The sequence below is a fragment of the Mobula birostris genome, chromosome 1 (assembly GCF_030028105.1).
Source record: "Mobula birostris isolate sMobBir1 chromosome 1, sMobBir1.hap1, whole genome shotgun sequence".
Lineage (NCBI taxonomy): Eukaryota > Metazoa > Chordata > Chondrichthyes > Myliobatiformes > Myliobatidae > Mobula > Mobula birostris.
Genome location: NC_092370.1, coordinates 38,652,521 through 38,679,025, shown reverse-complemented (window position 1 = coordinate 38,679,025; position 26,505 = coordinate 38,652,521). Strand labels below are relative to the sequence as shown.

Below are 26,505 nucleotides of genomic sequence, written 5' to 3'. Positions count from 1 at the left end.
ACACAGACAGCGGTGAGAATTCAACCCGAGCTGTAATCATGTTAGTTCTATCTTCTTTGCTAACAATTTTGCATCAGAGAATGAAGGCATGCAGCAGGCAGCCATGGGTATCTTTTCAAGAGCAGGAGTAGGTTTAAATGTGGCGGTGCGGTAGCATAGCAGTTAGTGCATTGCTTTATAATGCCAGTGGAGTGGGTTCATTTCCCACTGCTGCCTGTAAGGAGTTTGTACATTCTCCCCGTAACTGCATTGTTCTCCCCCTCGTGCTCTGATTTCCTCCCACGTTCCAAAGACATACGGGTTAGTAGGCTAATGGTCACAAGAGTGTAATTGGACGGCGTGGGCTTATTGGGCTGGAAGAACCTGTTACCATGCTGTCTGTCTAAATAAAGAAAGAAAATAGATTTCCTCAGCCTTCAACTTTCATTCAAGAAAATTCTGTTGAAACTGACGAAATGCCATTTGAGTATCCAGAACTCAGTGGATACATTTCACTGTGAATTTTGACATTGTGAATTAAGTGATTTTAATTGAAGTCTCTACACAACCTACATAAGATTGTTTTGATAAAAATAATCTTAAACAGTAAAATCCATTTGCAGTGCTATACGAAGTAAGTGTGAAAAAAAACTTATTTAGTTACATTTATACATAAGGACAATGCAGTTATTGGTTAATTAACAGCAACACCCTCTTTAAAAAGTTGACACTTCACATACAGTATAGTCATTAATTTCTTTTTGCTGTATTTGCTATTTAGTCTTAAAATACAGAATTGCAGCATAAAACATCATTATTTAAAGTGGTAAGGAGATGACATATTTCTCTACAATTTATTTAAAGATTTATGTAAAGAATATTAAGGCATCCGGTAGTCTTGCGAGACCATAGATCTACGTCTGGAAAGTCTTCACTCTCCAGGGCGCAGGCCAGGGCAAGGTTGTATGGAAGACCAGCAGTTGCCCATGCTGCAAGTCTCCCCTCTCCATGACACCGATGTTGTCCAAGGGAAGGGCATTAGGACCCATACAGCTTGGCACCAGTGTCGTCGCAGAGCAATGTGTGGTTAAGTGCCTTTCTCAAGGACACAGCACGCTGCCTCGGCTGGGGCTCGAACTCACAACCCTCAGATCGCTAGTCGAATGCCTTAACCACTTGGCCACGTTCCTACATAAAGAATATTACTATGTGCCTAATTACACCCATATGACCAATTAACCGACTAACCTGTGTGTTCTTGGAATGTGGAAGAAAGCCAGAGCACCCAGAGGAACCACACACAGTCACAGGGAGAATGTACAAACTCCCTACATGCAGCAGTGGAATTGAACCTGGGCCATTGGCACTGTAATAGCCAGCTATAACACTACTATGCTGCCCACAAAACATAAGTGTGCAAACTGCAGTTCACAGAAGATGCTTGCATGTGCACATATTTGGAGGTTAAGCTCCAAGTCATTGTTAACTCATTTACTGAAGCACACAAGCCAAAAGCCTTATCCTAACATCCAACTGCCAAATCAGCAGCAGCCTTCAACAATATAGGTCCATTCTGACATGATAGAAAATGTGGATAACCTCAGGTAGGCATTGATGATTAAATTCACTGTCATCTGCACCAGCACAGCGTTTGGCCATCTGAGGAAAATCGAAAATCAAGACCTCAAATTTGGATCAAACATTATGATCAGAATCGGAATCAGGTTTACTATCACTGTCTTATATGACATGAAATTTGTTATTTTGTGGCAGCAGTATAGTGCAAAGAATAAAATCACTATAAATTACAAAGTAAAAAACAATGCAAAACAAGGTGACACACACAAAATGCTGGTGGAACGCAGCAGGCCAGATAGCATCCATGGGAGGAAGTACAGTTGATGTTTCAGGCTGAGACCATTCATCAGGACTGGAGGCTCGAAAACGAATCCTGAAACCATCTGGAGTAAGTTGACAGCAGAGACACATTCCAAGGAAGGATCTGTGGCTGTAGTAGCGGGTCTTGGTCAAAATGTAGTCGAAAAGTTGAAGGGCAGAAGAAATTATAGATGGGGAGCAGTGAGACAGGGTTTCACTAAACTCCTGTCGAAGAGAAGATTTAAACTTCTTCAGTGTAGGCATCACTGGAAGAGGCTTCGCAGTAGTTAATTTAAAAACGCAAACACGAGGAAATCTGCAGGTGCTAGAAATTCAAGCAACACACACAAAATGCTGGTGGAACGCAGCAGGCCAGACAGCATCCATAGGAAGAAGCACAGTCAACGTTTCAGGCGGAGACCCTTCGTCAGGACTTAGTTGATGAGGTAGTTTTCATGGGTTCAATGGCATTCAGAAATCTGATGGTGGAGGAGAAGAAGATGTTTCTGAATCATTGAGTATGGGTCTTCATGCTCCTGTCCCTCCTCCCTGATGGTAGTAACAAGAAAATGGCATGTCCCAGATGTTGACGGTCTTAGTGATGGATGGAAAGTCAGGGTCCCTGCCACATAATGGCTAATAAGGAATTTTATGGATTGTATTTAGAATTTTGAGTGCATGAATAAGAGCCCGACAAAGGCCCAATATAAAAAGTGAAAGGAGCACAGAATCCATTAGCTTGTCCCATCAATCACTTTCTGCCACACAGCGATTGCTGATCACACATTGGCCTCATCAGCCACCTCAGAATCCACAGAACTGGAGATTCCAAGGACTGCCCAACAATTCACACAGTGACACTTCTGGACATTCTTAAGTGTGCATCTAAGACAAATAGTTATCTACTAGCAGACTTATTTTTATCTATTTTGATTTTGTGCAACTTCATTTTGATGTTGGAACAATAATATGAATTTAAAAGTTGCATCATTATGCATGGATGCATTTTCATACCAAAGCAATTCAATTAATCCCTTCAGATTGCAGACGCTAAGGCTCTTCAACAATGCAAGATTGACGAAGAATGAGATACAAGTTTTAATATAAGAACTAGAACAGTTTCTACAGTTTGTAAAAACATTCAACTCTATCAAAATAAATTCATACTGTTTATTTAGACTCAGACCTATCAAAAAACAAAACATTTATTTTTTATAGCTGGAATATATACAAGAACTGACACTCCATGACCTTCCTGGGTTGAGATCTCAACAATGACATTTATGAAGCATCTGGTTGAAGAAATTCCTGTTCAGCTCTATTCTGAATGACTGGCCCCTTATTTTTAAACTGTTGTAACTGGCTTGAGACCCCTAGTTGAGGAAAGCATCAGGTCTTCATTTTTATATCTACCCTGTTAAACTCTTAAGAATTTTGCATATTTCAATAAGATGCCCGTTGAACTCAAGAGACTCTACACTCTATGTATGTAATCTATTCTCATACAATGATCCCGGGATGGTAGGCTTAATCAGAATTTTTGCTGCACCCTCCATTTCAAATATATCCTTCCATGGGTAAGGATATCAGACCTGTTTGTAATATTCTAAGTGTGGTCTCACCAGGGTCATATATGATTTTAGCAAGATATCCCTTGATCTCAAATACTCCAATATTAAAGACCAATATACAATTTATTTTCCCAACTCATAGTTGTTTTGCATGTTGAATTTATATACAATGACATCTGTATCCCTCCTAAAGTCAAAACTTTTCATATGAGCATATTTATTATATTGCTCAACCTTTTTCTTTCTGTCAGAGTGGATGTTTTTGGGACATTATATTCCATCTGCTCCTATCCTTGTCTATTCACTTATTCCTTCTTCACCCTGTCACCCAGATTTGTATCATCAACGTACATGGCTATATGGCACAATCCCTTCATCCAGTTCATTAGGGTAGATTATGAACAGCTGGGGCCACAGCATTGATCCCTTTGACACCCTGCTAAAACGTCAGCTTCCAAACATAATCTCTGTTTTATGTCTATAAATCAATCCTCATTGTACACCAACGGAACTGTACATTTAATTTAGAAATTTCCTAAAAAAGAGCTTTCTAAATACCCAGATACACCACCTCAATTGGTTCATCTTTATTTCTTCCTCTGGTTACATGTTTTATCCCTAAAAGAATTGTCACAAGATTCTGCCCAAGTCAGGTAGTATTCTCTTTGTGGGCTGGACCTCCAAAGTGGTGGTGAAGTTTGACTGCAGGTCAAAATGCTCATCATTTTGTTCATACTGTCCATCCACTAGCTAGAAAGAAACTTTCTAACTTGTGTTTCATCAATGTGCACTGGTTGAGCCATTTGTGAATTGCAACCTCTCGGCACTGCAGACAACAATGTCATTAGATGATTCTTTTTTTACAGCTCAGCCAAATCTTAGAAGTAGAACTCTATACTGAGTTTCAAATGATTAAAAATTACTATGGAATTATCTAGTTAAATTAAGACTTCTCTTGTGTTGTTACATGTTTTGAGCAGCGCTTCTTGTTTTGATGTCACTATTGGAAACCTGCCAAATAATGATAGAACGGCCTGCGCGGAGGGAGTATTACCATCAATTGAAACAATTACGTTGCCAAGTGAACACATTTTCCTCTAGAAGTTGTGATTCCGTAATTAGTGTGAAGTTTAGGCAGTTGGGGCAACGCACAACATTTCAGACGATTGTAAGTTTCAGGTCGTTTGTGCGAACTAATTTCAATATATTTTCTGTCTGTAAACTATTGAACAATAATAGATTTTTGCAATTCGCGAACAAAATGTAATATTCTCTAGGAATGCTTCACTGAATCAGCAGAAGATATAGCAAGTTCTTCTCCGACTTAAATGTTCCTCGTAAACCCATCAAACTTGATACATGGATCCAGTGAAACCAGATTTTGTTCAGATTAAGTTAAAACAAAGTCTTTAAAATATCAGGCTACCTTTAAAGAGTAGATGTGAGTGTGTGTAACGATAGATACACACTTGGCAATATCCAATTTGTCCAACATCCTAATTTACGCCCTACCCGTTCAACAAACTAAAGATTAAACCGATATTGACCCACATTTTCCATCAATAATTGTTCGTAAACATTGGTGTAGTTGTGTGAGCAAAACTGAAATGATGAATCGAACAATTTAAATAAGTGGACAGATATTTTATTTTTAAACAGTACACTTAGATGTTAAATACCAGCGTAAAATATTCTTCCAAAAATGCAGATATATTTCGGATATTTTCATGTCATTTACAGTAAAAGGTAGCTTAATTCAATGTCAATACATGCTTATTATTCTCCATGTCATAAAGGTGGTCAGATTAACATATCGGTCACGTTACTTTAATTAATTTCAGTTATGTTTAACAGTTTGGTATGAACCAGTTAGCTAGACTGGTTGGTTCGTGTATTGACCACCACCGAACAGTTTCGCGAAGATTTCAAATATATCGAAGATGAGTAAGAACGGAATGCTCTTCTGAAGCTTGTGTCTATAGAAAGTGCGCACGTATCCACTGCGGCCAGCTGTGCACATAGTTTTTGTTTTGTTATCATGCTTTAGTGCAAACCTATTTCAATTGAAAGTGCGTAGCCAATCAGTCGAGCCGAATTTTCACTCTTACGGACGCAGCCAAGCCTTTCAACACCATGTAACAGTAAACAATTGAATTGTAAACGTCAGCTTCCTCATTTCTCAAAGTTTAAACTTTGGTGTTTCCATATCATCGTGCCGACTTGAGTGACTAAACGAAGGAAGAGGTCTTCGCCAAATCCGTGTCACACATGGTAATTGTTATTTAAACGTTTCAGAAATAGCGCCAACTTTGTCAATTGCAAGATATTTAGTTTATCTTTTAACATACTTAAAATTAAACGAGATCAACTTCCACTACATCACGTTCATTTCAATAATCGCACTCAATTCTCTCTCTCTAAATATATATATAATATATTTTACTTAATCCTGCGAGATATTTGCATTTTGGAAATGTTATGTTACGTTCAAAAAGTTCATTCAAAAATTGCCAGTGACACATCGGTATGACAACAAGTTTTAAAAGCCTTGCTAAATTTTAGGCAGTTTCCAGTTTAGACGGGATCAGGATTGGTCGTCTTGGCTTGAGTTTGAATCTCGGATTGGCTCGAATTCAGAAATTGTCCCGTTGCACCGACATACAAACGGGATCGCATTGGCCACTTCTGAAATTCATGAAGGAAAATATATGTATATTAATAACTTGTTTGATGCTTCGACTATTTCCTTTAAAAAATATACGTTGCAATATGAAGTTGCGATTTAAAGTCTGAATACCTATCAAACATAAAAATAACTTGGTAAATTGTTTTGCATTATACAGATAGCTAAATGTGATGTTACAGGGAAACCCAACAGAAACAAACCTGCATGCTCCTTATCACCATTCACAACAATTACATTTTGGTAAACGGTATTGAAAAAAACTAAATTATAATCCAGATCTTACCGATTCAATGTATTGTAATTGCAAATAGCTGTTGGCAGGATGTAGAACAGATTCGTTAGATGTAAACTTATCAAAATATATTACCAGGATTAATCGTTTTGGACGCCGAGTTTTACATATAGGAGCTGAATCATTTTGCGTTTTCGAGCCATATTTTTCTTTATCTTTCCTGATTCGGTTATACGTGTTGACAAGTACATCCTGGGCAAGGAATCTCATAATGATAATTCGTATGTACTTTTTAGCTATTTATGCCGCAATTGTTTGAAAACGTCATTTTATTTTACACGTATTTTGTATTTTTGAATTCTTACATAGACTGCAAATTAAGCAATGGTAATGTCTTATGTTTAACACCACAAATGGCTGTAATGCATTCAAAATACTAGAAGGTTAAACGAGAGTTACACTATACAATTCTAGACCAATGTCCACCGATAATGGAGAAATATGAGGCAAAATACTCCGGTGGTACAGGAATTGCAATGATTTGGATTTTATAAAAACACATTCTTCGTTTAGTTGACCATCATATTTTTTTCTACATATTTGCATCAGCTGTTTTTAAAAGATTCATAAAGTGAGCCAGATGGTATCGAAAATTAAATCTATGATCAGTGAGACAGGGATACTCAGATATTCATTAAAATATAAAAATATATAAACCATTTTCCCCCACAAATGTTTTGGCTCTCAGTACTCGTTTCAACTTGGCGTATCTTTAAACCAAACAGATATATCTATATCAGCATTTTCAAAAAGTCACATAAATAAAGTAGCATGTAGTTCTTAAAAACGCGGACGATCTTAGGAATTGCTACTTTCATTGTCAGTTGTTCGAGTCGAGGAATACTTTAAAGAAGAAAAACAAAGAATTTGAGTTTATTACCCAAAATGTCAGAGGGTCCAGCAATTGTTAGCTGAAAAACTCTATGATCTATGTACTCATCCAGCAAAACAAGCTTAAAGTTAATATTTAATACATAAATTTATTATGGACAGTTGGCAATTTAATTTTAGAAAGTTGAAAAGTGAAACATAAGCCTATTTCCAAAGTTGTAGTTCACTGTATAGGGGAATAAGCGATTTTCGTTAAGTATATGCATGGACGAAACGTTGAAAGTTATTCAAGTTTTCCTTCTGTTTTTTTGGGTGATTGCATACATTCAGAATCAGCGAACAATTCTTTTGTCAGAACAGCCTGTTTCAGCAAACAATTCTTTTGTCAGAACAGCCTGTTATTCCCATCAATTGTAGAGTTAATTTGCTTTAACAAAATGAGATTATATATAGTTATGGAAGGAAACTTATTCGATATCTATTTGAATTTATAACATTTTTCCAATGATTGTTAAAATAATCTACATGTTAAAGGCTCAAAGTATGTGTTTTAAATATTACATTGATTCCATAAACATACTTACAACAGCAGATGTTATTAGGAAAGACAGGTTATTTAGATTAAACTCTTAAAAGATATATTTTCACAATAAAGAGGTATTGCAGAACTCCTACTTTGACCGGATGCAGATATCCGTCTACTTTGAGAGAATGCATTAACTCGGAAGATTTCCGACCTTCCCCCTCCTCCAGACTTTCTTCCAGGGTGCGGGTTAAATGTGCAATGTAGGTGGTTGCCAGGATTAGGACATCCAGTTTGGACAATTTAGTGTCCGGAGGAACTGAGGGTAGAGTCTTTTGCAGCTCCAAGAAAGCATGTCGCAGGGTTTGTACCCGGCTACGCTCCCGCGCAGCGTTCGCTGCCGCAGGTCTGCCCCTGATGCGAGTCACTTTCGAGCGAGATCCTAATTCCGAGTGTTTGCGAGTGGGGCAGGTCACGGAATCGGGATCCGGACAGTGGCTCGGGCTGGAACTGGGACTATCCTCAATTATGGCCTTTGGAACAGCTGTAGAATCCATTGAACTTTTCTTAGGCTGAACCATTAGCCGGAACAAACGCAATAGTCATGGGAAAGCGTCAACCTGAAAATAAACAAATTCAATCTAATTCAAAAGCGATTGGTTTAGTTTACGAAATGGCGCGATGCTAATATTCTGCTAAAATATGTTAGATTCCTCAGGATTCTATTTCAACTGTAACGTCAATCATCATTTTGGCAGGTAAGTACCAACTTTAGATAATGTTTCAAACATATATAATTTAGTAGTAAAGAAAGTTACACAACCAGTTGAGTGATATTTCCATATACAGCTGCAAAATCGATCGTTGGTAATATCATCCTACAACCTATAAATTTCACTAATCGGTTCCAGCTTTCTGTAAATATTTTGAAAATTGAAGAAATTCCATCTGTCTTAAACCTGTGTTCGACAAAACTCCACCGTTCTACACATAGCGCCCTGGGTTTATCTTTTGCTGCAGAAAGGAAAAAAAAACCAATTATCACTCACAGTTCTGCATATATGGCATTTCTATCTGCAAACCGAAAAGCGGGTTACATTCTAAAGTTACCCTTTTGCACGAATCCAGCACCGATTGCAGAATATGCTGTTTAAGAGTGATTCAGTCGCCGTGAAAGCTTCCCATCTTTATCCTTGTATAGAATGCGGGAATGGGCACGTTGATTTTTTAAGTAAGGAAACAGTGATAATAATTTCTGCGTCAAGCCTTGCTGGAGAACAGCATTAAGTACACACCTGAATGAGCCCCCTTGCCTCTGGAGCCTCTCATTGACAGCTCAAAGCGCTGACAGTTGCTTGACAGAGGCCAATTAATCACATGTAGCCACCACTCACCAACAAGTAATAGGCCACCTACGCCAACCTTCTTAAAGTGGTCCTAGCCTAATCTACGTCCAGTGTAAATTATATTTAAACAGAAAAATACGTACAAAGGTATAGTTAATCATTATACTCATCAGATGGAACAATATTAAGTATTTTAAAAAGGCAGTGATGTATATTTTTCTGCTTACCACGTGTATTATTTGATACACGTTCCATGTAAGCACAATTCTAGAATATTTTCATATTGTTTTAATATTACTGCAATTGTTATGAAGATGATGCAATCTAATTGATCAACATCAAATTATATTTCCCGCAAATACAAATTCATATTCTCTATTTATTTTTGAGTTGAGCTTTTGTATTTCCTATCTGAATGAAGACCTCGAAATTAAAGACAGGTGGTTTCATTTCCAATCTCTTTAGCTAGGGGTGTAATGATCAGCAGGTAATCTATTTAGGTAATGTTGGTAGAGGAATCGGTATTGAGTAGGGCATGGGTGTAATTTTTTTTACTAGTAGTGATGCCATGGGATCTTTTACTTTCCCTTATGAGGACAGTATCTTGTCAAATACTGTCAGGATGATGCAAAGCAACCTGACGGCTATCTGACTACTTCAGTGGAATACCAGCTTAATGACAAACTACTAACTTTTATTAAATAGACTGACAGATCACGCAGTAAGCATTCCAAGAGAATCTCATAAACAAAACTTCATTTCAAAATAGGCAAATAACTTGTCACTTGACAACAACGGTTTTATCCTCCACTTTACTTCTGCCATTAAAACCGAAAAGAGGCGATTTCTGGTGTCCGAGTAGCAATCTCCTTATCAACCTTGTTTGCTTTATTTTTGTCATAATTTAACAAAGGTAATTTAACCATAATTTAACTGGGATGATCGTTAATATAGTAGATCATGGATTTAAAGAATAGTACGAATTATTTTTCCATCCTTTAGAGATCATATTACAGGCGGTATATAAGTTGTCCCAAAAAGACGAGTATTTTCCATAACCGTCTTTGTTTCAGAAATATGAATCCAAACTCTAAAACTAAATGCGGGTATCATTCATAAGGTAATTGGGAAAACGTTTAAATATGTTGACATCAGGTTATGAATAATAATATTTAGGTGACATGACGGGATAAAAACACTAACATTCAATTTGTGGTAAATAGATGGATAAAAGATATATTAAAGTTGTTACATCATAAGTCGAGTCACTAAAAACATAAATTAGCCATTGACTGTAAAATATAAATTTATATTTTATATTATAGGCATCCGTTAGTCTCATGAGACCATGGATTTGCGCCTTGGAAGGTTTCCAGGGTGCAGGCCTGAGCAAGGTTGTATGGAAGACCAGCAGTTGCCCATGCTGCAAGTTTCCTCTCTCCACGCCACCGATGTTGTCCAAGGGAAGGCATTAGGACCCATACAGCTTGGCACCGCTGTCGTCGCAGAGCAATGTGTGGTTAAGTGCCTTGTTCAAGGACACACATGCTGCCTCAGCCAAGACTCGAACTGGTGGCCTTCAAATCACTAGATGAACACCTTAACCACTTGGCCACGCGCCAACACATTATATTTTAAGTGACTTCATAAGAGACTCCTGAATACTCGGAATCAAGAGGAAATCTGCAGATGCTAGAAATCTAAGCAACACACACAAAATGCTGGATGAACTCAGCAGGCCAGGCAGCATCTATGAAAAAGAGTACATTCGACGTTTCGTGCCGAGACCCTTCATCAGGACTGGAAGAAAAGATGAGTCAGAGTAAGAAAGTGGGGAGGGGGAGGGGAGGAATAACCTCAAGATGATAGGAGAAACGGGGGGGGGGGGTTGGAGGGGTGAAATCAGGTGCTGGGAAGTTGATTGGTGAAAGAGATTCAGGGCTGGAAAAGGCGAAATCTGATAAAGAGACAAAAGGCCTTGTAAGAAAGAAAAGGGGGAGGAGCACCGGAGGGAGGTAATAGGCAGGTAAGGAGATAAGGTGAGAGAGGGAAATGGGAATGGGAAATAGTAAAGGAGAAGGGGGGAACTTGATTAAGCACGGGGGGGGGGTTGAAGTAACAAAATTAAAAGTCTACAAATAGATCCGCAACAATGATTTTGAACATTTATTTTCTTTGTTATGATGAAAGTCTACGCTTCAATATTTATTAAAACAGTTGAAAGTTGGAATTACGAACAGCTGAATAGAACGAAAGCACACACATACAACAAATTATAATATTTTATTAGGAGTAATGAAAGAAAGTAATATAGTCTCTGGTATTTCTGTTTCGCTAATGATGAAGTCAATTGAACATCCTTTTCCAAGTAAAAATCATACAGTTGTTTTGCTGCGCAATCTTTAATGCAGGAAAAGAATAACAAATTTCCATATGCCAATTATCATATATGTGCTAACAATACAAATAATAGCCATATCAGAAATATTGATAATATGAAAAAAGATGTTTGCGTAAGAAGCTCTGGCTGAAAATTTATTAAGCTACCATTCCGATGAAAGGTTGTCTATTTCATATTCTATACGATTACCTGTCTTGCTAAGCATGTCCACAACATTTTGTTTACTTTAGTTGTCGCTCATGGATTTATTGTAAAATATTATTTCAAATATTTCTGCTGGCAATTTGGTTAAACAATCAATTGAAAATATTTTAAGAGATATCCGCAAGAAAATAGTGTTAGTTTTTCAAATGGAAGAACACATACAAAATGCTGGAGGAACTCGGCAGGTCGGGCAGCATCTATGGAAAACAGTAAACAGTCAATATTTCGTGCTAATACCCTTCTTCAGAACTGTTAACTCTTTTCCATAGATGCAGACTGACCTGCAGAGTTCCTCCAGCATTTTGTATTCAATAGCTAATTGTTCGATCTGTAACTAATACTTCTCTCGATTATTGTTTGGAAGCTTAAACGATACATAACCATGTATCATTTAAGAAAACTATTAATTATCCCATACTAGTTTAATTCCAGAAATAATATGCAACAAATATTTCTCCACATTTCGTTGAGTACAGGAACAAGAGTAGGATATTTAGTCCAGAGAACTTCAACTGCCTTCCAATAAAACCGGAGTCTGACACCTGACTCCGTATATCCATTTTCCTCCTAATCCCTTCATATTTTTCATTAGCAAAAATGATCAATCTCATTAAAAGGGAAGATAACCTGGCAGAATATTATAGAATTAGTTCCCTTAAAGCCACATCGTCAAATCGGTATCGTAATAAATTTTAAAGGTTTCATTGTTATAAACAGGGATTCACCTTTGATAATGTTTTTCTAAGATAAGCCATAAGATTCATTTCTCAGCTTGGATTATCGTTAATAATGTAGATAATGGACTTTAAAAACTTTTCTATAAAAATGGAAGTTCTTAATGTGTGAATAGAATGGTCAGCTTTCAAAACACAAAAAGTAATACCAGATCTTTAATAAACACATGTCGACATATTTCAAACAAAAATAATTATCAAAATTCACTAGAATTGGTATAACGTTTACTTGTGGTTTTGTTTCTTTTCTAAAAATAATTAGATAGTACGTCAACGAGCATACTCCCGAACCATTAAAGTTCAATATTACACGTATTATGTAAACATCTATGTTCACTTAATTAAAATATCGTTTATTCAAAAGTTTGTTAAAAATATAAACCCAAAACGTTTGATCATAATATTTGTAAGTTGACTACATGAATTGAAATGTAACAACATGTTTATTTGCGTAAAATGATTAAAACTATTAGTTACTGTCATTACTTTGGGAAAACGTACCCTTTTCCTTGCGTAGTTAAAATCTACCAAGGTTTTATATAGATGAGAAATAGATCCTTGAAGTTCCTACATGTATTATTGAATATAATTACAATCTGGCTACGCTTGTTATTTCATATTTGACTGAAAGATTAAATGACGTTATGAAAGCGAAATAAATTAGCATTAGTAGATGTTGAACTTAGTTCATATCAACTAACGATGGAAACGGAAATAATTAGACTATATGTGATAGATCGATAAATCACCGAAGATGGCAAATAAAATTTATGTGAAATTTCGTACTTGTTCATGGATTATCCGAAAGATCTACTTAGCATCTCTTTCCTGGATCCATCTCCTGAAAGTACAATGCTCATATTTTGTGTTGTAATTAGAATCATGAAAAATATTGTTTCTTAAAATCAAGAACAAGTAAATTTTACTGTGAAATATTAAAATATCAAAATGTTGCTTTTTGCTTTTTATTCACAAAAGAAAAACATACAGAGTAGGTAATTACATGGTATATTGAGTACACAATTTGTGGATTTAAATGTTCAGTTTCAATAATTATATTTCTTTCTATCATGTCAGTTGGTCGTATTTGTTCGTGGTTAACCTACATTTCCATCGCAACGCTTCAAAAAGTTAACTCGCCTTTTTTAACACCTCGAACAACTTGATAAAATACTAAAAGTGTAGGCGTGTCTATACTTAAACTTTTTAATTCGGTACAATAGAGGCGAACTACCGTGGCCAATAATAAAATGCGTGTTATTTAATATTGAAACATTTATTCTAAAGAATAGAAAATAGAAAAGACAGGCTGCAGGTCATTCATGGCCGAAAACAAGGGACAATGTTCCACTGCGTTTGTTATTCATTTATTGGGTGATAAAGCTTCAATATTTCAGAAACCGAAACGTTCAGTTTTCATAGTAAAACAACAAAACACACAAGTAACAAAGCAACAATCAAGGGAATGTGGAATTATTACAATGAAATACTGCAAAAGCTGGGAGTTTGAAATCTGGCAGTAACGCTGCTGAAACTTGGCGCTTCGCCAAATCGATTTGTTTACCGAACAATGTTCGCTCCCTTTACGTCACAATATTACAATCATTTAGCTCACATTATCTAACAAATTCGATTAAACTCATGACAGAATTATGTTGGGGCAATGAACGCAGGAATCTGAACCAGAACCGTGTTTAACGTTTTAATCACAAAGATAAAATGCATATCATGCAGCTCTTTGCAAACGAAACACTTAGAATACACGGTGTTAATTCGTAGGAATTTGCCCTTTAATAAGATATATTAAAATAAATCAAACGAACGGGCTATAATATTATGCTATCGAAATAAAAATATAAATAATTACATTTAATTGATTTTAAAATTAAACCAAATAAACTAGTTATGTGTTCCCAACACTAGTGAAAACTGATGTTGTCGTTTAAGGTCTTCGATTTCAGTTTACACTGTTAGTGATGCTGTGACGAAGTTTCCGCAACATTCTGAACTGATTGCGAATCGTCGGCTTTGCTTAAATCTCGTTGCTGCGGTAAAAGAAAGACGCATTTCAACATATTTAAAAATAATTAAAAAAGCAAAAAGAAAAAAAATAGATGTCTGTGTTTGCTTGATGTCATTGATATCTTTCCTTGTCTATTCTCGTTAGTATCTTTACTGAGTTTTGGTGAATTCATAGCTGACGTCCTCTGTGCATACCTAACAAGAGTTATACTTGATTTGGGGTCAACACAGAAGAATCTAGTTTGATTCTTAGAAAAAGTGTGTTGTACTTTCAACAAAAATTGAGTAACTGCCATTGGAGTTTAGAAGAAAATTGATGTAAGCGATTCTAAGTGTGATTGACAGCGAGGTACAGGGGTCCTTTATTTTGGATTAAAAACAGAACTATAGGGCATGGTCACAACTTAATGGATCGTTTTAAAAAAATGCAGTAAAAATTCTGCAATACATCTTTGGAATTCTCTAATTTTGAGAATATTCAAGGATATTCTAATCATACTCTCATGTTATAGTTCTTATTCTTGTGACCAAATGCCTCCACGGGAATTGGGCAGGGAAGTGGAATTGAGATTCAGGATTGATCACGGTCTTATTCAATGGCATGACAGATGCTGGACCACATAGCTTATTTCCACTATGAAGACTTTGTTACAAGAGTGACCAAAAGCTTAGTTATACCAACAAGCATTAACAAGAGTTTTGATCAAGCGAAAATCCTTACATTTCTGTACAATAATAACGATAACATTGGTTCACTTACTTGATTCTAAATGGGGAAATTGAAACGAAACAATGGTAAATGATTATGCTAAAGATGTTGCATAAAACACACCTTAAGTTTCTACTTTGCAAAGGAAAATACATTTTTGTATAATACAAAACAAGAGCAACTTTGATTTACATAGCATCCTAAAGGAGAAAACATGTCTTAAATGCTCTTTACAGAATCCTAATCAGAAATGAGTTATCACAAAATTAATGGAGAGAATGAGTTAAATTACCAAATGTTTTACAAGATGTGCATTTTATTGAGTATCTGAAAGTCAGATGTGAAGGTGGGTGATAGGAGGCTTAACTAAAGAACTCAAAGCTTAAGCCCAAGAAGTTGAAAATAAAGCTGACAAGGAAAGTGCTGGACGTACAAGAGAAGGTTGAGTAAACACACTTCAGTGAGAGAGTCATGGACTTTGGGATAGGCAAGACTGTGGAGACATTAGAACAAAAGAAAGTGGTTAAACAAATCAAAGTGATGGTTGATGCAATGTTCAGCAGTGATGCTCTACTGGTTGAACATGACTTTGTCAGAGATGGACTATGGAATAGAGTTTTGGATGAGGCTGAAATTAGGGAAGGTTGAAATGAGAGCCTGGCCAAGAAGGAAATGGGATACAATACATGAGAGTAGAGGTTAATAAAGATATGGAAAATAGTTTCAGCAGCTAATGGCTTTAGGGAGAAAACATTTAAAATTATATTGCAGAGGTGGACAGTTTGTCCTGGTATGGCTTACACAAGATTTTTTTTTATATATACAATTAAGAGGGTCTATCACAGTCTGTTTTACATAAAATTGAAATTACTTCAGGAGTCCTGTAGAGCAGTAAAGTTAACCTGAACTACTTAAAGGGGAAGATATCACCTATTATAACTATTAACAGAAGAGAATATATAGCAAGGAATAAATTATTTTTTAAAAATGACCATTGAAGTAGGACACAGGGCATTTCACTTCAACACAAGCCTCAAGATCCTGATTAATGAGGTAACCCTCACAGAATGTATCCTGCCTGATTCCATCCGATTCTGAGATGAAGGAGCAGTGGAATGAGATGACAAGGAAGTGACTGGTCCCAGTGCAGGAGGAAGTTTAATGATCTCACACATGATTAAGGGCAGTAGAGGTCATTACCGATTACTGCACTTGCTTGGTATTCTATGCACCACACATTTTTCACCCACCTAGCAATAATCTCTACTTCTCCAGACTCCAGCCTAACATTCATATGACCAATACCAAAACCAATTTTTCCTCTATTATATGCCCTCTTTTTGGCTTTTGGGTTGGCTTTGAACAGATTAGATATGGCAAAGTTATGTCCCATGGTAGGGGGTTTCAGGACAAGAGGGCACGACTTCAGGATTGAAGGACATCCTTTTAGAACTGAGATGCAGGGAAATTACTTTAGTCAGAGGGTGGTAAATCTGTGGAATTTGTTGCCACGAGTGGCTGTAGAGGCCAAGTCATTGGGTATACTTAAGGCAGAGATAGATATGTTCTTGATTAGCCAGGGCATCAAAGGGTATGGGGTAAAGGTGGGAGAGTGGGGATGACTGGAAGAATTGGATCAGTCCATGATTGAATGACAGAGCAGAGTTGATGGGTTAAATAGCCTACTTCTGCTCCTATATCTTATGGTCTTTGACTTCTCTTGTTAGCCACTGTTGTGTCATCTTGCCTTTAGAATACTTCCTCCTCTTTGGGATGTATATATCCCGTGCCTTCTGAATTGGTTCCAGAAATCCCAGCCACTGCTGCTCTGCCATCATCTCTGCCAGTGTTCTTTTCCATTCAATTCTGGCCAGCTCCAGTCTCACGTCTTTGTAATCCCCCTTACTCCACTGTAATACTGAAACATCTAACTTTAGCTTCTCCTCAAATTTCAGGATGAGTTCAATCATTTTATGATGACTTGCCCCTACGGGTTCTTTTATCTTAACCTCTCTAATCAATTCTGATTCATTGCACAACACCCAATCCAGAATAGCTGATCTTCTAGTGGGCTCAACCACGAGCTGCTCTAAAAATACATCTCATAGGCACTCTAGAAATTCCCCCTCCTGTAATCCAGCACCAATCTGATTTTCCCAATTTACCTGCATATTGAAGTCCCCCATGACTATTGTAACATTGCCCTTTTGACATGCATTTTCTATCTCCCACTGTAATTTGTAGGCCACATCCTTACTACTCTTTGAGGGTCTGTATACAACTCGCCTCAGGGTCTTTTTGTCCTTGCATTTCCTTAGTCCTATCTACAATGATTCAACACCCTCACCTATAACACCTCTTTCTAATGATTTGATTTCATTTTTTACCAACAGGGCAATGCCGACCCCTCTGCCTTCCGATACAATGTGTATCATTGGGCGTTAAGCTCCCAGTTATAATCTTTCAGCCATGATTCAGTGACACCAACTTGCCAATCTGCAACTATGCTTCAAGTTCATCTACCTTACTGCACACATTCAGATACAACACCTTCAATCATGTATTCACCATTTTTGATTTTGTCCACCTTTTCCGTTGACTGAAATTTTGTCCTGTCCTTGTCACTACACATTGCCTCTGATTGTAAGCCAGCTGCCTCACCTTCAGCACAATTATCTGCCTTTCCTACGATACTCCCTGCCTTGAAATATAGGTAGCTCAGGACGCTAGTCACACCATCAACCTTTTGATTCCTAACTTTGTCTGAGGTCTTACCAACATCTGCCTCCACAATCTCTCCACTAACTGTTTTTAACACTCTGGTTCCCATCCCCCTGCAAGTCTAGTTTAAACACCATATAGCATAAACAAACCTTCTCTCTAGGATATTAGTCCCCCTCCAGTTCAGGTGCAAACTGTCCCTCTGTACAGGTCTCACCTTCCCTGGAAGAGAGCCCAATGATCCAAAAATCTTGTGCCCTCCCTCCTACACCAACTCCTTAGCCACGTATTAAACTGTATAATCTTCCTAGTTCTAGCCTCACTAGCATGTGGCATGGATAGCAATCCGGCGATCACAAATCTGGAGGTCCTGCCCTTTAACTTAGCACCTAACTCCCTGAACCCCCTAAGCAGAACCTCATTAGTCATCCTTCCCATGTCATTGGTACCTACATGGACCATGATTTCTGGCTGTTCACCCTCCCACTTAGGAATGCTGAGGACTATATCTGAGATATCCTGGACCCTGGCACCCGGAGTCAACATACCCGCCAGGAATCTTGTTCTCACCCACAGAACTCTCTGTCTATTTCCCTAACTAACAAATCCCCTATCACCACAGTGTGCCTGTTCTCCCCCCTTTCATCTGAGTCTCAGAGGCAGATTCAGCACCAGAGACATGGCCATTGAGACTCTCCTTTGTTATGTCATCCAAAGTAATAAAATCTGTTGTTGAGGGGGATGGCTACAGGGGTACTTTGCACTAGATCCTTAACCCCTTTCCCTTCCTGACTGTCACCTAGTTTTCTGTGCCCTGCACCTTGGGTGTAACTGCCTCTCTACACGTCCTATCTACCATTCCTTCAGCATCACAAATGATCCGGAGTTCATCCAGTTCCAGCTCCAACTCCTTAATGTGATTTCGTAGAAGTTGCAGCTGGATGCACTTCTCGCAGTTGTAGTCGTCAGTGACACTGGAGGTCTCTCTGCTTTCCTACATCCCACAAGAGGAGCATTTAACTATCCTGTCTGTCATCCCTACTGTCCCTAGCTTAGCATTCATAAAGAAGAGAACGAAAAAAAACTTGAGCTTTTCTTTCCTTTGCTTTCTCTGTGAAGTCTCTCTTGCGTAAGCCTCGAAGAGCTAAAGCCTCAAGATCACCACTCTGATTATGTCCACTCAGACGACTGCCACCGTGCTTGCCCCTGCCTTCCTTTAATTTGCTTTTATCAATCCCAAATGCCAATTAGTCACTGGTCAAAGCTCTATTATGCTGCCACGACATGCTACTGTTGCCTTTTATCTTCAGAGAGTGGACCTGATTAAAGCCGCCTCCTCCTCCCCAAACTTCTGATGTCCTGATTTGCCACTGTTCAAGGCTCTATTAAGCTCTATATGTATATCAATATTCATATTGATAAATATTATTGGCCTGGAGTTGAGTATATTGGCATAGTTTCAAGGTTTGCAGATGATATGAAACTTAGAGATGTAATAAATAATGAAAAAGACAGGAAAAGATTTGAAGAAAAAATAATCCGAATTGGTAAACACTTGGCAGACAAAATGTAATGGTGAGAAGTGGGAATCAATATATTTGAAGAAAGAAATGATACAGACCATGTAGTACAATTGTGAAGGATGTGCAGTTTTTTGAAGGTGGTGGAACAAATTGAGAAGACTGTTAAATAGGCATTTGGAATCCATTCTTATGAAAGAAAAAAATCAAATATCAAGGACATGTTCCAGAGGTCTAAAGAGATCTTTAAAATATAGAAACATAGAAAACCTGCAACACAATACAGGCCCTTTGGCCCACAAAGTTGTGCTGAACATGTCCCTACTTTAGAAATTACTCGGCTTACCAAAGCCCTCTATTTTCGAAGCTCCACGTACCTATCCAAAAGTCTCTTGAAAGACCCTATCTTATCTGCCTCCACCACCAGTGCTGGCAGCCTATTCCACTCACTCACCACTCTCTACGTAAAAACCTACCCCTGACATCTCCTTTGTACCTACACTCAGCACCTTAAACCTGTGTCCTCTTGTGGCAACCATTTCAGCCCTGGGAAAAAGCCTCTGACTATCACATGATCGATGCCGCTCATCATATAACCATATAACAATTACAGCATGGAAACAGGCCATCTCAGCCCTTCTAGCCCATGTCAAACTCTTACTCTCACCTAGTCCCACCGACCCGCACTCAGCCCATAACCCTCCATTCCTTTCCTGTCCATATATCTGTTCAATTTAACTTTAAACGACAAAATCGAACCTGCCTCAACCACTTCTGCTGGAATCTCATTCCACACAGCTACCACTCTCTACATAAAGAAGTTCCCCCTCATGTTACCCCTAAACTTTTGCCCTTTAACTCTCATGTCCTCATTTGAATCTCCCCCACTCTCAATGGAAAAAGCCTATCCACGTCAACTCTATCTATCTCCCTCAAGTCCCCCCTCAACAGGTACAGGGAAGTAGTCATCCCTAGGCTACAGCGGTCAGAAAACTGGGTCACTGTCAAGAGAGAGAAGGGAAATGCCTGGATAGTGGAGAGCACACCTGCGGCTGTCCCCCTCAGCAACAAATATCTTGTTCTAGATGCTGTTGAGGGGGATGACCTAACAGGGACGCCCATGGTGACCAGGTCTCTGGCACTGAGCCTGGCGCTGTTGTGCAGGAGGGAAGGAGGGAGAAGAGGAATGCGGTAGTCACAGGAGATTCCATAGTCAGAGGAACGGACAGGAGATTCTGTGAGCCTGATAGAGATACCCGCATGGTGTGTTGCCTCCCAGGTGCCAGGGTATGGGATGTCTCGGATCGGGTCCAGAATATTCTGAAGGAGGAGGGCGAGCAGCCAGTTGTCTTGGTACATGTTGGTACCAATGACATAGATAGGACAAGGGAGGAGGTCCTGAAGAGAGATTTCTGGGAGTTAGGAAGGAAGCTGAGAAGCAGGACCTCCAGGGTAGTAATCTCAGGATTGCTACCTGTGCCACGTGCTAGCGAGGGCAAGAATAGTAGGATCAGGCAGATGAATGTGTGGCTGAGAGACTGGTGCAGGGGGCAGGGCTTCAGATTCTTGGATAATTGGGATCTCTTCTGGGGGAAGTATGACCTGTTCAAAATGGACAGGTTACACCTGAACCCGAAGGGGACAAATATCCTGGCGGGAAGGTTTAATAGAGCTGTTAGGGAGGGTTTAAACTAATTTGGCAGGGGGATGGGAACCGGAATGACAGAGCGGAGGAAGGGGAAAACAGAAATAAATCTAAGATAGTGAGCAGTAAAGATGTCAGAAAAGACAGGCAAGTGATGGGGCAAATTTGTAGAAAATTGAGATGAGTTGCAGTGAAATCAAAGCAAAAAGTACCAAGTACTGGTCTTAAGGTGTTATACTTAAATACACGCAGCATAAAGAATAAAGTGGATGACCTTGTCGTACAGCTGCAGATTGGCAGGTATGATATTGTGGCCATCACTGAGACGTGGCTAAAGGATGCATGTCTCTGGGAGCTGAACATCCAAGGATACATCGGAAGGATAGGAAGGTAGGCGGGGGGGGGGGGAGGCGTGGCTTTATTGGTAAGAATTGATATTAAATCATTAGAAAGAGGTGATATAGAATCAGAAAGTGCCGAATCTTTATGGGTTGAGCTAAGAAATCGCAGGGGTAAAAGGACTCAGATGGCAGTTATATACAGGCCTCCAAACAGCTGCAGGGATGTGGACTACAAATTACAAAGGAAATAGGAAAGGCTTGTCAGAAGGGCAGTGTTATGATAATTGTAGGGGATTTTAACATGCGAGTGGATTGGGAAAATCAGGTCGGCACTCGATCTCGAGAGAGAGAATATGTAGAATGTCTGCGAGATTGCTTTTTAGAACAGCTTGTTGTTGAGCCCACTAAGGGATCGGCTGTACTGGATTGGGTATTGTGTAATGAACCGGAGGAGATTAGAGAGATTGAGGTGAAGGAACCTTTAGGAGGCAGTGATCATAACATGATTGAGTTCACTGTGAAATTTGAAAAAAAGAAGCCGAAATCCGATGTGTCGGTATTTCAGTGGAGTAAAGGAAATTACAGTGGCATGAGAGAGGAACTGGCCAAAATTGACTGGAAAGGGACACTGGTGGGAAGGACGGCAGAGCAGCAGTGGCTGGAGTTTATGCGAGAAGTGAGGAAGGTGCAAGACAGGTATATTCCAAAAAAAGAAGAAATTTTCGAATGGAAAAGGGATGCAACCGTGGTTGACAAGAGAAGTCAAAGCCAAAGTTAAGGCAAAGGAGAGGGCATACAAGGAAGCAAAAATTAGTGGGAAGACAGAGGATTGGGAAGTTTTTAAAAGCTTACAAAAGGAAACTAAGAAGGTCATTAAGAGGGAAAAGATTAACTATGAAAGGAAGCTAGCAGATAATATCAAAGAGGATACTAAAAGCTTTTTCAAGTATATAAAGAGTAAAAGACAGGTGAGTAGATATAGGACTGATAGAAAATGATGCTGGAGAAATTGTAATAGGAGATAAGGAGATGGCAGAGGAACTGAACGAGTATTTTGCATCAGTCTTTACTGAGGAAGACATCAACAGTATATTGGACACTCAAGGGTGGCAGGGAAGAGAAGTGTGCGCAGTCACAATTACGACAGAGAAAGTACTCACGGAGCTGAATAGTCTAAAGGTAGATAAATCTCCCGGACTAGATGGAATGCTCCCTCATGTTCTGAAGGAATTAGCTGTGGAGATTGTGGAGGCATTAGTGATGATCTTTCAAAAGTCGATAGATTCTGGGATGGTTCCGGAGTACTGGAAGATTACAAATGTCACTCCGCTATTTAAGAAGGGGACAAGGAAGCAAAAAGGAAATTATAGACCTGTTCGCTTGACATCGGTGGTTGGGAAGTTGCTGGAGTCAATTGTCAAGGATGAGGTTACTGAGTACCTGGAGGCATATGACAGGATAGGTACAGCTCAGCATGGATTCCTTAAAGGAAAATCCTGCCTGACAAACCTATTACAATTTTTTGAGGAAATTACAAGTAGGCTAGACAAGGGAGATGCAGTGGATGTTGTATCTTAACAAGATAAGAGCCCATGGAATTACGGGAAAGTTACATATGTGGATAGAGCGTTGGCTGATTGGCAGGAAACAGAGAGTGGGAATAAAGGAATCCTATCCTGGTTGGCTGCCGGTTACCAGTGGTGTTCCACAGGGGCCCGTGTTGGGGCCACTTCTTTTTACATTGTACATCAATGATTTGGATTATGGAATAGATGGCTTTGTGGCTAAGTTTGCTGACGATACAAAGATAGGTGGAGGGGGCAGTAGTGCTGAGGAAACGGAGGGTCTACAGAGAGACTTGGATAGATTGGAAGAATGGGCAAAGAAGTGGCAAATGAAATACAATGTTGGAAAGTGTATGGTTATGCACTTTGGCAGAAGAAATAAATGGGCAGACTATTATTTAAATGGAGAAAGAATTCAAAGTTCTGAGATGCAATGGGACTTGGGAGTCCTCGTACAGGATACCCTTAAAGTTAACCTCCAGGTTGAGTCAGTGGTGAAGAAGGCGAATGCAATGTTGGCATTCATTTCTAGAGGAATAGAGTATAGGAGCAGGGATGTGTTGTTGAGGCTCTATAGGCACTGGTGAGACCTCACTTGGAGTACTGTGGGCAGTTTTATTTAAGAAAGGATGTGCTGACGTTGGAGAAGGTACAGAGAATATTCACTAGAATGATTCCGGAATGAGAAGGTTAACATATGAGGAACGCTTGTCCGCTCTTGGACTGTATTCCATGGAGTTTCGAAGAATGAGGGGAGACCTCATATAAACATTTTGATTGTTGAAAGGCATGGACAGAGTGGATGTGGCAAAGTTGTTTCCCATGATGGGGGAGTCTAGTACGAGAGGGCATGACTTAAGGATTGAAGGGTGTCCATTCAGAACAGAAATGTGAAGAAATTTTTTTAGCCAGAGAGTGGTGAATCCATGGAATTTGTTGCCACGGGCAGCAGTGGAGGCCAAGTCACTGGGTGTATTTAAGGCAGAGATTGATAGGTATCTGAGTAGCCAGGGCATCAAAGGTTATGGTGAGAAGGCGGGGGAGTGGGACTAAATGGGAGAATGGATCAGCTCACAATAAAATGGCGGAGCAGACTCGATGGGCCGAATGGCCGGCTTCTGCTCCTTTGTCTTATGGTCTCAACCTTCTACGTTTGGTTTCACCAATGCCTTGTACAATTTCAACATTACATCCCGACTCCTATACTCAATGCTCCGATTTATAAAGGCCAGCATACCAAAGGCTTTCTTCACCACCCTATCCACATAATATTCCACCTTCAGGGAACTATGCACCATTATTCCTGTGTTCTACTGCATTCTTCAATGCCCTGCCATTTGCCATGTATGTCCTATTTTGATCAGTCCTACCAAAATGTAGCACCTCACATTTATCGGCATTAAACTCCATCTGCCATCTCTCAGCCCACTCTTCTAACTGGCCTAAATCTCTCTGCAAGCTTTGAAAACCTACTTCATTATCCACAACGCCACCTATCTTAGTATCATCTGCATACTTACTAATCCAATTTACCACCCCATCATCCAGATCATTAATGTATATGACAAACAACATTGGACCCAGTACAGATCCCTGAGGCACACCACTAGTCAGTGGCCTCCAACCTGACAAACAGTTATCTACCACTACTCTCTGGTGTTTCCCACCTAGCCACTGCTGAATCTATTTTACTACTTTGATATTAATACCTAACGATTGAACCTCCCTAAATAACCTTCCGCGTGGAACCTTGTCAATGGCCTTACTGAAGTCCATATAGACAACATCCACCGCTTTACCCTCGTCAACTTTCCTAATAACCTCTTCAAAAAATTCAATAAGATTTGTCAAACGTGACCTTCCACGCACAATCCACTTTGACTGTTCCTGATCAGACCCTGTCTATCCAGATAGTTATATATACCATCTCTAAGAATACTTTCCATCAACTTACCCACCACTGATGTCAAACTCACAGGCTGATAATTGCTAGGTTTACTCTTAGAACCCTTTTTAAACAATGGAACAACATAAGCAATACACCAATCCTCCGGCACCATCCCCATTTCTAATGACATTTGAAATATTTCTGTCAGAGCTCCTGCTATTTCCACACTAACTTCCCTCAAGGTCCGAAGGAATATCCTGGCAGGACCCGGAGACTTATCGACTTTTATGTTCTTTAAAAGCGCCAGTACTTCATCTTCTTTAATCATCATAGTTTCCGTAACTTCCCTACCTGTTTCCCTTATCTTACACAATTCAATACCCTTCTCCTTCGTGAATATCGAAGAAAAGAAATTGTTCAGAATCTCCCCCATCTCTTTTGGCTCCACACATAGCTGTCCACTCTGATTCTCTAAGGGACCAATTTTATCCCTCACTATCCTTTTGCTATTAATATAACTGTAGAAACCCTTGGGATTTATTTTCACCTTACTTGCCAAAGCAACCTCATTTCTTCTTTGAGCTTTCCTAATTTCTTTCTTAAGATTCTTTTACATTCTTTATATTCCTCGAGCACCTCATTTACTCCATGCTGCCTATATTTGTGGTAGATACCTCTCTTTTTTCGAACCAAGTTTCCAATTTCCCTTGAAAACCATGGCTCTCTCAAACTTTTAACCTTTCCTTTCAACCTAACACAAACATAAAGATTCTGTACTCTCAAAATTTCACCTTTAAATGACCTCCATTTCTCTATTACATTCTTCCCATAAAACAAATTGTCCCAATCCACTCCTTGTAAATCCTTTCACATCTCCTTAAAGTTAGCCTTTCTCCAATCCAAAATCTCAACCCTGGGTTCAGACCTATCCTTCTCCATAATTATATTGAAACTAATAGCATTGTGATCACTGGACCCGAAGTGCTCCCCAACACAAAGCTCTGTCACCTGACCTACTCATTCCCTAACAGGAGATCCAACACTGCCTCTTCTCTTGTTGGTACCCCTATGTATTGCTGCAAAAAACTATCCTGTACACATTTTACAAACTCCAAACCATCCAGCCCTTTTACAGTATGGGCTTCCCAGTCTACGTGTGAAAAATTAAAATCTCCCACAATCACAACCTTGTGCTTACTACAAATATCTGCTATCTCCTTACAAATTTGCTGCTTCAATTCTCGTTCCTCATTTGGTGGTCTATAATACACCCCCATAAGTGTTACTACACCTTTCCCATTCCTCAATTCCACCCAAATAGCCTCCCTAGATGAGCCCTCTAGTCTATCCTGCTAGGGCACCGCTGTAATAATTTCTCTGACAAGCAATGCAACACCTCCCCTTCTTGTCCCTCTGATTCTATCATACCTGAAGTAATGAAATCCAGGAATATTTAGTTGTCAATCACACCCCTCCTGTAATCATATTTCACTAATAGCTACCACATCATACTTCCAGGTATCAATCCATGTTTTAAGCTCATCCACCTTTCTTATAATGCTCCTAGCATTAAAATAAATGTATTTAAGAAATTTTCCACCCCTTACTCTCTGTTTATCACTAATGGTGCAAACAACTTTACTATTTTC

General features: G+C 39.0%; 1 protein-coding gene across 7 annotated transcripts in view; it reads right to left on the bottom strand.

Moving 5' to 3' along the window:
• Positions 1–5,095: 5,095 nt before the first annotated feature.
• ppp1r42 (protein phosphatase 1, regulatory subunit 42) overlaps positions 5,096–26,505 on the bottom strand; it is a 133,943-nt gene continuing 112,533 nt past the window's right edge. For 4 of the 7 annotated variants that reach the window (XM_072254326.1, XM_072254353.1, XM_072254335.1 and 1 more), the window contains one exon: positions 13,415–14,490. In XM_072254326.1, the coding sequence (XP_072110427.1) occupies positions 14,416–14,490 (75 nt within the window). In that variant the 3' untranslated portion in view covers positions 13,415–14,415. Of the gene's footprint in view, positions 6,114–8,301; positions 8,381–13,414; positions 14,491–26,505 lie in introns of those variants that run through there. The other 3 variants (XM_072254364.1, XM_072254380.1, XM_072254374.1) reach the window with 3 other exon arrangements.